This window comes from Sprattus sprattus (assembly GCF_963457725.1).
Source record: "Sprattus sprattus genome assembly, chromosome: 5".
Classification (NCBI taxonomy): domain Eukaryota; kingdom Metazoa; phylum Chordata; class Actinopteri; order Clupeiformes; family Clupeidae; genus Sprattus; species Sprattus sprattus.
The window spans coordinates 4666188-4679293 of record NC_137924.1 but is presented as its reverse complement, the minus strand read 5'-3'; the positions used below and the strand labels follow the sequence as shown (position 1 = coordinate 4679293).

General features: G+C 41.9%; 1 protein-coding gene across 2 annotated transcripts; it reads right to left on the bottom strand.

Moving 5' to 3' along the window:
- Nucleotides 1-224: 224 nt before the first annotated feature.
- Nucleotides 225-4353, bottom strand: LOC308365835 (E3 ubiquitin-protein ligase TRIM35-like). Of its 2 annotated transcripts, XM_080839438.1 has the most exons (7): nucleotides 4315-4334; nucleotides 3775-4073; nucleotides 3494-3589; nucleotides 3176-3406; nucleotides 2416-2438; nucleotides 2219-2337; nucleotides 225-1147 (listed from the first exon to the last, which is right to left on the bottom strand). In XM_080839438.1, the coding sequence occupies exons 2-7, from the start codon at nucleotides 4003-4005 to the stop codon at nucleotides 600-602; spliced, it is 1248 nt and encodes a 415-aa protein (XP_080695564.1). In that variant the 5' UTR covers nucleotides 4006-4073; nucleotides 4315-4334; the 3' UTR covers nucleotides 225-599. The 2 variants fall into 2 exon arrangements, with proteins under 2 accessions (XP_080695564.1, XP_080695563.1); XM_080839437.1 differs by having other exon boundaries at nucleotides 3775-4353.
- Between the last annotated feature and the right edge of the window lie 8753 nt (nucleotides 4354-13106).

The following is a 13106-nucleotide window of genomic DNA, read 5'->3' as shown; positions in this document are numbered from 1 at the left end:
CACCTAGTAATCCAAGTTACACACAGACAGAAACACAGAAAAGCCATGCTCCTGCTTACATGACCACATGATAAGCACATGATTCATACTCAAGGTAATTATTAATACAAATCACTTGATTAATATATTCTTTAATCATTAACAGTGTTTCAAAATTATGTCTGTCAGACAGATTGACTGGAGAAGTACCTAGACTAAAGCCTTCTCACACAATCCTCCCTGGCTAAATCAATTAAGTTAATGATTAGGGGATATAAATCTCATCTGTTACACGTCGTCAGTGCTGGATGGTTCAGTGGGATGGCAGTCAGAACCATAGTGACGGTACTACAATAACGATACATAATAAAATAATCAAATCAAAAAGTAATACAATTGACAAGCCACTTGAAGCAGCTTTAATTTGATATTAGTCACACACATTTAGAAAAATGCCAGGACATATGCCCTTCAATTGTGAATATCAGCAGACTTCAGATCATGTGACACCTCTGGATATTCTTCAGACAACTAACCAAAGAAACAAGTCATTCATAATTCATAATGAATGGGGACCTATTAACAGCAAGTCATCATTAACCTGACAAAGGGAAATGACATCATCTCTCTCTGAACTGCTCTACTGTTACTGAGGCCTTCACTGGTAAGATTATGAAAGGAGAGATCCTATCAACATTAAAGTATGGAAACACTCTCTCAGTGAAAGTGTGTGTGAGAGTGTGTAGGTGTGTGTTATTATCAGGGCCAGAGAATGTCAGCTCTCCTCTGTCCCAGTCCAGCTGCACTCTGATCCTCTGGAGTTTCTGCTTCACTGTGAGGAGGGTGAGGGTCTGTGGTGTAGAACCTGCTCTATATTCACCATCTTTACACCACACATACCACAGTCCACTCATGGAGCTATAGTCTCCCTTCCTCTGGAGAGACTCTGTCATCACACCCACATTCCACACTGTGTTCTCTCCAACCTCCACATCCCAGCAGTGAGTCCCTGAGTTAAAGCCCTCAGAGCCCAGGACACTGGCATACTCATCAAATCTCTCTGGGTTATCAGGAAGCTGCTGTCTCTCATCACTGTATCTCACACTGGTCAGATCCTCAGACAGGATCAGACCTACGGCTGCAGTGTTGGGATCCAGAGTCACAGGAGCTGCCGAGTGAGAAACACAAATGGTTTAGGTGGAAAGAGCACATAAAAAGAGATACTTAAGCAATATAGCACGAGTGGGAGTGGGGTAGGTAAGGGATAATCCCACGGGTGGTGTTCGGCCGTAGCCATCGAGGTTATCCCTTACCTACCCCACTCCCTCGAGTGCTATATTGCTTTTATAAAACAATTCTACATTCAACAAATTAACATTTCAACACGAAGTTATTGATTTAAAAATGTTTATTTCACCATTGTTTTCTCCGCAACAAAAAATAGTTCCATTGTCAACGTCTTGGTTTGGATTTATACGAATTTTGAATTATCATCAATGCGCTAAAGAATGTTTCTTTGTGGAGTGATTTATTGTTAGCTGTGAAAAGTCCATGTTGGTATGTTGACGGATAATCTATAGCATGGAACGTCTTTCGTCCAATCAGAAACAGCTAAATAATGTGATAGAACCCAATTGTTTTATAAAGTGCATTACCACACACCCTGGCACATCCATAGCAATGGAAGAAGACATTACCCTCTGTCATTCTGAATCCTCCTTTTATCGACATGTGAGAACGATACAGTTTACTGGAGAAACACTACACTGGAGCATCCTTAACAATAGTCTTTTAACCCCAACCCTTCATTCAATAAATATGTAAATATATATATATATATATATATATATAATTATATTCTTTCAGTTGCATTCTGCTCATTTTAACAATGTATTCTGTTTTAGCTTTACTGTATCCTTATCAATTCTGAAACTCAACTGAAATATTCCAGACATTCATTTTCTTTTTCACCAGTAGACCTGCGTCTTCCTCACTTCCGCTTTCCTCCAGTTCCCCCAGCTCTTCTGATCTCTTCACTTGTCTTCAGATTTCTTTTTGAAGGTTCGTTTTACTCTTATTTATGTTAAACACATTAAATTGCCTCTGGGTATGAAATGTATTTTGTAAATAAACTTGACTTACCTCTCTTTCTCTTTCTTTTACACTTTCTCTGTTTGTGTATGTGTGTACGGTGTGTGTGTGTGTGTGTGTGTGTGTGTGTGTGTCAGTCAGTACTCACTGTATTGGACAATCTGCTGCATCTTCTCCCAGACTCTGAACTTCAGGTTGCCCAGGTGTTTTGCCACATTGATCAGAGCTCCTGAAACCCTCTCTGGAACCTGCAGTGTGTACTGGGCTCTGGAATAACATGCAGAAGTCAGTGCGGCTGTGGGTTTGGGTTCAGAACCACAGAGAAGAGAGAGACAGATTACTCACCTTTCCACTGTGCTCTTGTAGTTCTGGACAAACAGCAAAGAACAAAAGATGTAAACATTGCATTAACACTTGAGATTAATCACTGCTCTAATAACAATAACAATGTTCCAAAACTAGCAAGCTAGCCTAAAAGGCATGCAAAATCCTTGCAAACACCACCAATAGCCCATTTGATACTGATAGAAGCTTGCCAACACACTAACTGGTGTATTTTGGCAATATAGCTGGCAATGTCATGTTATGAAAACTTTTCTTCCATTTTCCCCGCCCGGTTCACACAACTACATATCCTGGATGGCTAGTGGGAAAGACACAGGTGTGTATCTGTCCTTCACATGACCATATGCTATCAAAATAATTTTGAGGATGGTACCAAAACTAGTTGCCTATAAAACCAAACCTCAAAAAGTGTCAAATTGTGGGAAAGTGTTACTTTAAATTAATCTAAAGCAAACAATAAATGTCAGTAATGCTTCCAGGATCTCAACACTACCATTCATTAATATATCAAGAAGTATAAAAACAGGAACTTCTAAATCAGTAATTTGCCATCTTCATGGTTAAGTGTGTTGGTTTGTTATATTATAAACTACTATAGAACCTGTAATCCTGCAGTGTGAGGTTAAAATAATGCATAGCTTTTCATATATATATTTTTCATTTACACAAATAGTGTAAACCTACTTTCATTGTGGAATCAGAATTTATTTACTCATGTTAATGACACTGGTTTAGGAAAAAAGAAGAACATGGTTCTTACCTGCAGGAATGTTGTGTCATCATTTATCATCTCCTCTTCTATGGCTCTGATTGTGTCTGAAAGAGATGAGATCTCTCTGCTCATCTTCTCAATCTTCTTCTTCATCAACCGACTCTTCTGCTCCTCTTCCTCCCTCAGTGCAGCTATCCTGGCTGCCTCTTCATCTCTTAGAAACTGGTGAAGCTTCTCAAACTCCTGTTTGATATGTTTCTCTGTGTGCTGGGTCTGAGTCTAGAAGATCACACAAACAGTCATAAAAAAGTAATTTTTCTTGTTGCTGAAATAAAACTCCTGTGTCTAATCTGGTCCATATCTCACCTTAATGTGCGCTGATGTTAGGTCAAAGATGAGTTTAACTTCTCGAAAGGTCTTGCATTTATTTCTTAGGGGCTCCAGTTTGATCTTGAGTTCCTCCTGAAATAAACACACACTTTACTGGGGAACAACTACTGCGGTGAACACAGGTTAAAAAAGTTTCACTCTACTGGTGTTGACATTGAGTAGTTATGGAGGCATGTACCTGCATATTTTATTCCTAATTCATTATTTATAGAACACACTCAGTGTGAGCATCATTAAACTAATCTGAGCATTCCTACCTTAATATCTAGTGCAGCCTCATCAATGGTAATGAAGTTGTGTGTTTTGTGAGTTTCTGAGTCTCGACACACCAGACACACAGGCTGTTTATCCTCCAGACAGAAGAGCTTGAGTTTCTCAGTGTGCAGACTGCAGAGCACCTCAGACCCTGCTGAAGCTCTCTGACTTCTCTCCTGTACGAAGGTCTCACACAGGTTCTTTAAAACCAGATTTGGGAGAGGATGATCCATTGATGACCTTCTCCTGCAGACTGGACATTCTCTGGATTCTTTGGTGTCCCAGAACTGCTGCAGACAGGCTTTACAGAAGCAGTGACTACATGGCATGATAACTGGGTCCTTGAAGACGTCACAGCACACAGGACAAGATAAATCCTCTTCTAATTTGGAATCCATTTTAACTCCAGTTCTAATCTTCCTTTTACTTAACAATTTTTGCTTTCCCTTTCGTACGTTAGAAAAATGTAGTACAGTCCCTAAATTACCCCTGCATTTACCATTCGATTCACTACAATGTTCACCCCAAACACTTGTGTTTACCTTAAAAGTTTAGATCTGACTCTTAAATAACTTCTGACCTTCGAGAGCTCACGTCTAACTTTACCATTCAGGGAACAGTAGGCTAAGAGGGCGGGACGGCTTGATCCGATTGGACCATTTGACAAATTAACCTCTTTTCCAGTGACTCTTATCACTTGTCACTCAGAATGTTCGAAACTCTGTACCATATACTGCTCGTATACATATATTGATGGGACGGTTGTACATCGTTTTGCAGTAGATTTAAATGTTTAAATGTAGCAGTACAGAGTAACCAGACGATTTACTAATCGGGTGAACATGTCCAGTATTCAGCCAGACCTCACTTCATGGAATACTGCATCCCATGATCCAACGGGCGATTGCCAACTTTCCAAATGTTTTAAACAAACGCAGCGCACAGCAGTAGTTGCAACTCTTGCAGTCGCAACAGTTCCTTCCCGCAACTTTAGACCCAGCAACGAATATGAATGTGAGTATCTGTAGCATTATAGTTGTATAATACGTTTATTGGCGATGTTTCAGAGATATCTGTTATGTTTGTGTTATAGTTGTAGGTTGTTGTAGCCAAATACATGTTGTTTATGTCTATGGTTGTAGCGATAGCTACTAAGCTAAGAAGCTAAGTTCAGCCATTCACTTTTATGTCACGAGCTTATTAGCCAGCATTTGCTAGTAAGAGGAGCTGTACACTTTCATGCCAAGAAATAGACGTGTTTCCCGGCGGTTCGTATCATATAGTTATCTTTTAAAGAGGGCAACACCAGCTAGATCCAGTGCTAAGTTATGTGGACTATTTCTAAAATGCAGACCCGAGGAGGAGTTACGTGAGAGGAGTGATCCTAGTATCGCCAAGTAACTGTTAAGCATTCTAATATGCAGCATATTATAAATGCAGCATATTATAGCTTGTTTGTTGGGTCTGTGATACTTCAAAAAAATATGGCTTCGAAATGTGAAATAGAGTCCTGCAACTATTTCAAAAGTAAAACATTGGCTTATTGGTCTTTTTTGATCGATATAAATTCCACCTGTTGGGAGCTGTTTGCGTCGGTCAAACAAACGCAGCAACGCCCCCCGAAAGACAAGTGACACTTGATTCATAATTCCGTATAGTTAGTTTACTCGGGAACTTGTAAAGGCATTACAGGCAACTTGCTCGTCATTCTAATTCATTCTGACTAAACGCATACGCAGGGCCTAGTTCAAGCTATTCAAACGGATCATATGATCATTTGGGAAGGAAGATCAACATAGACAAATGTTCTACAGGTCTGATGGTTCCTCATCACTATTAGAAAAGTGCATGTTGTACAGGGAAGACACAGCAGGACACAACTACTGTTGGCTTTGCTTGTTGACCTTTGTATCAAAATATATGTAAGTTTGACAAGGCAGATGTGCTCATGAAATAAATATGTGCAGAAAGTGGTGCTTCATGCTTGTATCTCCTTTCACCCAAGGGCCCTCAGGAAGACCAGTCTCCTCTGGGCCTTCATCATCATCATCAACCTCCTCATCTTCATCATCACCATCATCCCAAAGGCCACTCCCATTACACACCTCACATCTGCCAAGTGCCTGTTCCTGACCTGCACAGTATTCTGACCAGGCTCTCTACATGATGTCATTAAATAGATGGAGGACGTAAGGAAAGAATAACCTGCATCACCAATGATGTCGTAATAACCCCCATCACCAATTATGTCATAATAACCCCCATCACCAATTATGTAGAATAACCTGCATCCCCAATGATGTCATAATAACCTGCATCACCACACACACACACACACACACACACACACACACACACACACACACACACACACACACACACACACACACACACACACACACACGTACAATAACCCCCATCACCAATGATGTACCTACCAGGGAGAGTGCTGCTTCTGGACATATTCTGTGCTCAACCTGGGGTCCCAGACAGGACGCACAGAGCCAGTGTTTGTGGTCACAGATGGCCTGCAGTTGAATTGAGTGAACAAGAGTATGTTGAAGGAGGTAAAGCTCCAAGAGTATGTTGACGGAGGCAAAGCTCCAAGAGTATGTTGACGGAGGCAAAGCTCCAAGAGTGAGTTGAAGGAGGCAAAGCTCCAAGAGTGTGTTGAAGGAGGTAGAGCTCCAAGAGTATGTTGACGGAGGCAAAGCTCCAAGAGTGTGTTGACGGAGGCAAAGCTCCAAGAGTGTGTTGACGGAGGCAAAGCTCCAAGAGTGTGTTGACGGAGGCAAAGCTCCAAGAGTGTGTTGACGGAGGCAAAGCTCCAAGAGTGTGTTGACGGAGGCAAAGCTCCAAGAGTGTGTTGACGGAGGCAAAGCTCCAAGAGTGTGTTGACGGAGGCAAAGCTCCAAGAGTGTGTTGACGGAGGCAAAGCTCCAAGAGTGTGTTGACGGAGGCAAAGCTCCAAGAGTGTGTTGACGGAGGCAAAGCTCCAAGAGTATGTTGACTGAGGCAAAGCTCCAAGAGTGAGTTGAAGGAGGCAAAGCTCCAAGAGTGTGTTGAAGGAGGTAGAGCTCCAAGAGTATGTTGGCGGAGGCAAAGCTCCAAGAGTATGTTGGCGGAGGCAAAGCTCCAAGAGTATGTTGACGGAGGCAAAGCTCCAAGAGTATGTTGGCGGAGGCAAAGCTCCAAGCCAGATGGCATAGGGCAGGAGTACCTGCCAGGTGGGGTGACCCCTTCTCTGATGGCCTCTGCTTCATCATTAGAGGGAAGCTGTACTGCCTGTTATGAATGCTTAGAGCTCCCTCTGCGGTTGATCAACAGCTCCATGGGCTGTTTCTAGGGCTCCTGCTAGGGCTTGTCTGGCTCTCTATCTCCCAAAGAGCCAAACAGCAGGATCATGACCTTCAGATGACCCTGTGGTGTCAGTGTGCAGAAAGGGGAAGCACTGTTCAAAATGTTTTATAAGATATGTTTGATAATAGCAGAAGAACATTTCATCCTCTGGAAAAGAGTTAAAAGATATTTGTAAATAACATCTGCAGATGTTTAATGGGTGTAAATTAAATGCTATTTGAATTAACTGGGGTAACGATGTCTTTGTGCTTTTCAGTGCGAGGATGAGGTTTACTGAATAAAGGGGACACAACTTAAAATGTATTTTCAGATATTTGTTTATGTTAAATAAATGGACTTGAATTAAAAAAAAAACATTTGCTGTTCTTGGTTCTGGTTTGCGCACTGTTTAGTTTTTTCCCGATGAGTTTTCCTTACTACAGGAAACTAAAAGAAAACGGACAATTTCTTCATATAGTTATGAAAATCAATACCTTTTTTCAACACCAATGAGGTTTCCCCTCTGATAAAACTGAGGGAAAGCTCCTAGAATGTTTTGGTCATGTGACTGTCTAGTATACTACATGGAAGTGTCCATACTTGCATACTATACTGTACAGAAGTCCAACCATGAACTCTGCCTTGATGCTCTTGATACACAATCCCCTCATGTGAGATAGACTGACATGATTACATACGGTACTGTGTGAAAGTTTTAGGCAGGTTTGAAAAAAATGCTGCAAACTAAGAATGCTTTCAAGAATAGAAGTGTTAAAGAGTTTATTTTTCATCAATTCTTCACAAATTCTTTACAAAATTCAGTGAATGAACAGAAGAGAAATCTAAATTAAATCAATATTTTGTGTGACCACCCTTTTTATTTAAAGGTTTATAGTCACATAGTTCGTTAAGAGTTATAGTTCAATAGTATATTCAGATCTAACCATGAACACTGCCTCGAGTCAAATCAAACATCACAATCCATTTATGACCAAGTAACAAGATGTCCCGCCTCCAGACTACTCTGATTGGCTGGTTCTGGGCTGATCACACCCTCTCTCCTTTCTCTAACTTAGAGAAGGTTGCATCCTCAAAGTTGAACTCTTGCCATGCACATACAGTGGTGGCCAAAATTATTAGAACACTAGACATATTTAAGAGTTTTCAGTTGTTTTCATTGAATTGGCCATTTAAATACCCTATAAACTAATGAAATATCTACAAAGTCATCATTATGTTCTATAAACAATAGAATAGAGCCATCATAATGAGATTTAGGTCATTTTCCGTACAAAAACAAGCTAGGCCTATTTCACTGTCAATGTCACACAATCATGTTCCTGCACAGAAGAAGCCAAATGACTTGTGTCATCATTGTCAGGTGTTTTTGTGGTTAAATTGATGGTGATGCAAGAGTCTTAGGACACAGCTCGGTGATATTTTTGAATGTACAAGGCCTAAACTGCTCATTAAGTGATTGGTAACATCAGGGTTTTGTCACTGAGGCCACACCACCAAATGCTATAGATTCAAAGCCTCTAGAAGCAGTCTCGAAGCACATGTTGCTCTTTGAACATGGCTAAGGTGAAGAAGGAGCTAACGAGTGAGCAACGGGTTCGAATAAAGGTTTTTTTAATGCTTGCTGGAGTTACTGCCGCATAGCCAAGGACTTGAGATGCAGTCCCAGCACTGTAAAGTACACTTTAGACCGCCATGGCACCAGAACCGAAAGGGGAGAGGTTTCTTTTTTCATCTCTCAGACACACAAGTGAAGCATTTCAAAATTCTCAGTCTTCAGGACCGAAGAAAGAGTTACAAGAACTGAGTGACGAGATCAACATCACAATGACTAATGGTGCAACAGTGTCTTCAAGAACTGTTTGTCGGAAACTGGGAGAAGAAGGACTTTTTTTGGCAGAAGAGCAGCAAAGAAACATTACTGAAAGAGAACAATTGAGTGTAAGGCCTGAAATTTGCAAAAGAACACAAGAAATGGACAAAGAAATATTGGTTTAAGTGTTGTGTACTGATGAATCCAGGTTTGAACAGTTTGGCAACAAGCAAAGCGTGTATGTTCCACGAAGTGAGGGGGACAGATATAAAAATGTGTGTCTCTTGCCAACAGTTAAACAAGGAGGGGGTAATATTATAGTGTGGGGTGCAATTTAAGCCTCAGGAACAGGTGACTTTGGCTAAATTGATGGCATCATGGATACAAAAGTATACCACAACATTCTGGTGAGGCACAAAGTTCCTTCTTGGAGACGTCTCATTGGGCCTGGATTTATTTTCCAAGAGGACAATGACCCTAAACATTATTTTAACTATTGCCGAAACTACCGGCGACAAGGAATCTGCTAAAACATTGAAAATGATGGACCGGCCCTCTCAAAGTCCCGTCTTCAAACCCATCAAGCAAATTCGGGGCAAGTTGGAAAATAAACTTGACAGATCTATTGTACATTCCAAGGAAAGCCTTTGGCTTGACCTGCAGAAGGCATGGGATAACATAACTGTTGAAGTTCTCAAGAAATACATTGACTCTATGCCACAGAGATGTGCTGCTGTAATTGCTGCAAAAGGTGGACGTACAACATATTAAAGTTAAAAGTGGATAAAAACAGTAGGACTCACTTCATCTGATATATGTTGTGCTCAGAACAACCATCTGCATGTTTCATGAACATTATGAATTTAAATCATGTTTTGGAGGCAAAAAAAGGTCATTATTCTCAGATCTGTCAGGTGTTCTAATAATTTTGGCCACCACTGTACGTTTTGATCATTAAAAGGTATTATATTTAACACATCAATGACCTACACAGGAGTGTGATGTAATCTTTCAAATGTACTATTATTCAGATGTGGCTGTTTCTTTTAGATAGTTCTATTGATGTTTTAGAAATATATTTTAGTCCCTGCACAATTATTTATTGATTTTAAATGTATATTGTCCACCAAATGGAACACATGAGTGAAATACAAATTAAAAAGAATGAATCTCTTTTCATATTATTTGTACATAGCTGAATTGTATTGTTTGTAATGTCTGTATATATTGTTTGTAATTATTGTAACTATGTGAGAGCTGCAAGATCCCAGAATTTCCCCACGGGATTAATAAAGTATTTATCTATCTATCCGTCTATCTAAACTTTTATAGTGCTGCCATATCTCAACATTTTTATTTTAAATGAGTTGAGGTGAGCTTTTGAGAGGTCCACAATAAAATCACTGTAAATCCTTTTTGGTTAAACACTGTTAACTGACATCTGATTACTGATGTTCATTACCGTCCACTGAACCACTAGCACTAAGACATATCAGTGCTCTCAGGCTGGTCTAAATGACATCTGTACATCTACAGTATTCACCCACCTGCTGTGTGTGTGTGTGTGTGTGTGTGTGTGTGTGTGTGTGTGTGTGTGTGTGTGTGTGTACATCTACAGTATTCACCCACCTGCTGTGTGTGTGTGTGTGTGTGTGTACATCTACAGAATGCACCCACCTGCTGTGTGTGTGTGTGTGTGTGTGTGTGTACATCTACAGTATTCACCCACCTGCTGTGTGTGTGTGTGTGTGTGTGTACATCTACAGAATGCACCCACCTGCTGTGTGTGTGTGTGTGTGTGTGTCTCTCTGTGTGTGTGTGTGTGTGTGTGTGTGTGTGTGTGTGTGTGTGTGTGTGTGTGTACATCTACAGTATTCACCCACCTGCTGTGTGTGTGTGTGTGTGTGTGTGTGTACATCTACAGTATTCATCCACCTGCTGTGTGTGTGTGTGTGTGTGTGTGTGTGTGTGTACGTATACAGTATTCACCCACCTGCTGTGTGTGTGTGTGTGTGTGTGTGTGTGTGTGTGTGTGTGTGTGTGTGTGTGTGTGTACATCTACAGTATTCACCCACCTGCTGTGTGTGTGTGTGTGTGTGTGTGTACATCTACAGTATTCGCCCACCTGCTGTGTGTGTGTGTGTGTGTGTGTGTGTGTACATCTACAGTATTCGCCCACCTGCTGTGTGTGTGTGTGTGTGTGTGTGTGTGTACATCTACAGTATTCATCCACCTGCTGTGTGTGTGTGTGTGTGTGTGTGTGTGTGTGTGTGTGTGTACATCTACAGTATTCACCCACCTGCTGTGTGTGTGTGTGTGTGTGTGTGTGTGTGTGTGTGTGTGTACATCTACAGTATTCACCCACCTGCTGTGTGTGTGTGTGTGTGTGTGTGTACATCTACAGTATTCGCCCACCTGCTGTGTGTGTGTGTGTGTGTGTGTGTGTGTACATCTACAGTATTCGCCCACCTGCTGTGTGTGTGTGTGTGTGTGTGTGTGTGTACATCTACAGTATTCATCCACCTGCTGTGTGTGTGTGTGTGTGTGTGTGTGTGTGTGTGTGTGTGTGTGTGTGTGTACATCTACAGTATTCACCCACCTGCTGTGTGTGTGTGTGTGTGTGTGTGTGTACATCTACAGTATTCATCCACCTGCTGTGTGTGTGTGTGTGTGTGTGTGTGTGCATATACAGTATTCACCCACCTGCTGTGTGTGTGTGTGTGTGTGTGTGTGTGTGTGTGTGTGTGTGTGTGCATATACAGTATTCACCCACCTGCTGTGTGTGTGTGTGTGTGTGTGTGTGTGTGCATATACAGTATTCACCCACCTGCTGTGTGTGTGTGTGTGTGTGTGTGTGTGTGTGTGTGTGTGTGTGTGTGTGTGTGTGTGTGTGCATATACAGTATTCACCCACCTGCTGTGTGTGTGTGTGTGTGTGTGTGTGTGTGTGTGTGTGTGTGTGTGTGTGTACATCTACAGTATTCACCCACCTGCTGTGTGTGTGTGTGTGTGTGTGTGTGTGTGTGTGTGTACATCTACAGTATTCACCCACCTGCTGTGTGTGTGTGTGTGTGTGTGTGTGTGTACATCTACAGTATTCACCCACCTGCTGTGTGTGTGTGTGTGTGTGTGTGTGTGTGTACATCTACAGTATTCACCCACCTGCTGTGTGTGTGTGTGTGTGTGTGTGTGTGTGTGTGTGTGTGTGTGTGTGTGTACATCTACAGTATTCACCCACCTGCTGTGTGTGTGTGTGTGTGTGTGTGTGTGTGTGTGTGTGTGTGTGTGTGTACATCTACAGTATTCACCCACCTGCTGTGTGTGTGTGTGTGTGTGTGTGTGTGTGTGTGTGTGTGTACATCTACAGTATTCACCCACCTGCTGTGTGTGTGTGTGTGTGTGTGTGTGTGTGTGTGTGTGTGTGTGTGTGTGTGTGTGTGTGTGTACATCTACAGTATTCACCCACCTGCTGTGTGTGTGTGTGTGTGTGTGTGTGTGTGTGTGTGTGTGTGTGTGTGTGTGTACATCTACAGTATTCACCCACCTGCTGTGTGTGTGTGTGTGTACATCTAAAGAATTCACCCACCTGTCCATCACACCTGTTGGCCTCATGAGAACAGAGGCAGACACACTATGAGCTCTAGTAGGGGAGATATGTGGGTGTGTGCCTGCGTGCGTGCCTGCGTGCCTGTTTGTGTACACGCGCATGTGTGTGTTTATCTGCTGTGCCTCTGACTGTCACTCAGGCTGCACTGGTAAGATTCTCAGAGGAAAGATGCCAGTGTTAAAGTATGGAAAAACTCTCAGTGAAAGTGCATCTACATTCCCTCCTGTAAGGAGGCCTCACACAGGTTCCTTAATGTTGGTTCTCTCTTGTAAGAAGGCCTCACACAGGTTCCTTAATGTTGGTTCTCTCCTGTAAGAAGGCCTCACACAGGTTCCTTAATGTTGGTTCTCTCCTGTAAGAAGGCCTCACACAGGTTCCTTAATGTTGGTTCTCTCCTGTAAGAAGGCCTCACACAGGTTCCTTAATGTTGGTGCTCTCTTGTAAGAAGGCCTCACACAGGTTCCTTAATGTTGGTGCTCTCTTGTAAGAAGGCCTCACACAGGTTCCTTAATGTTGGTTCTCTCCTGTAAGAAGGCCTAACACAGGTTCCTTAATGTT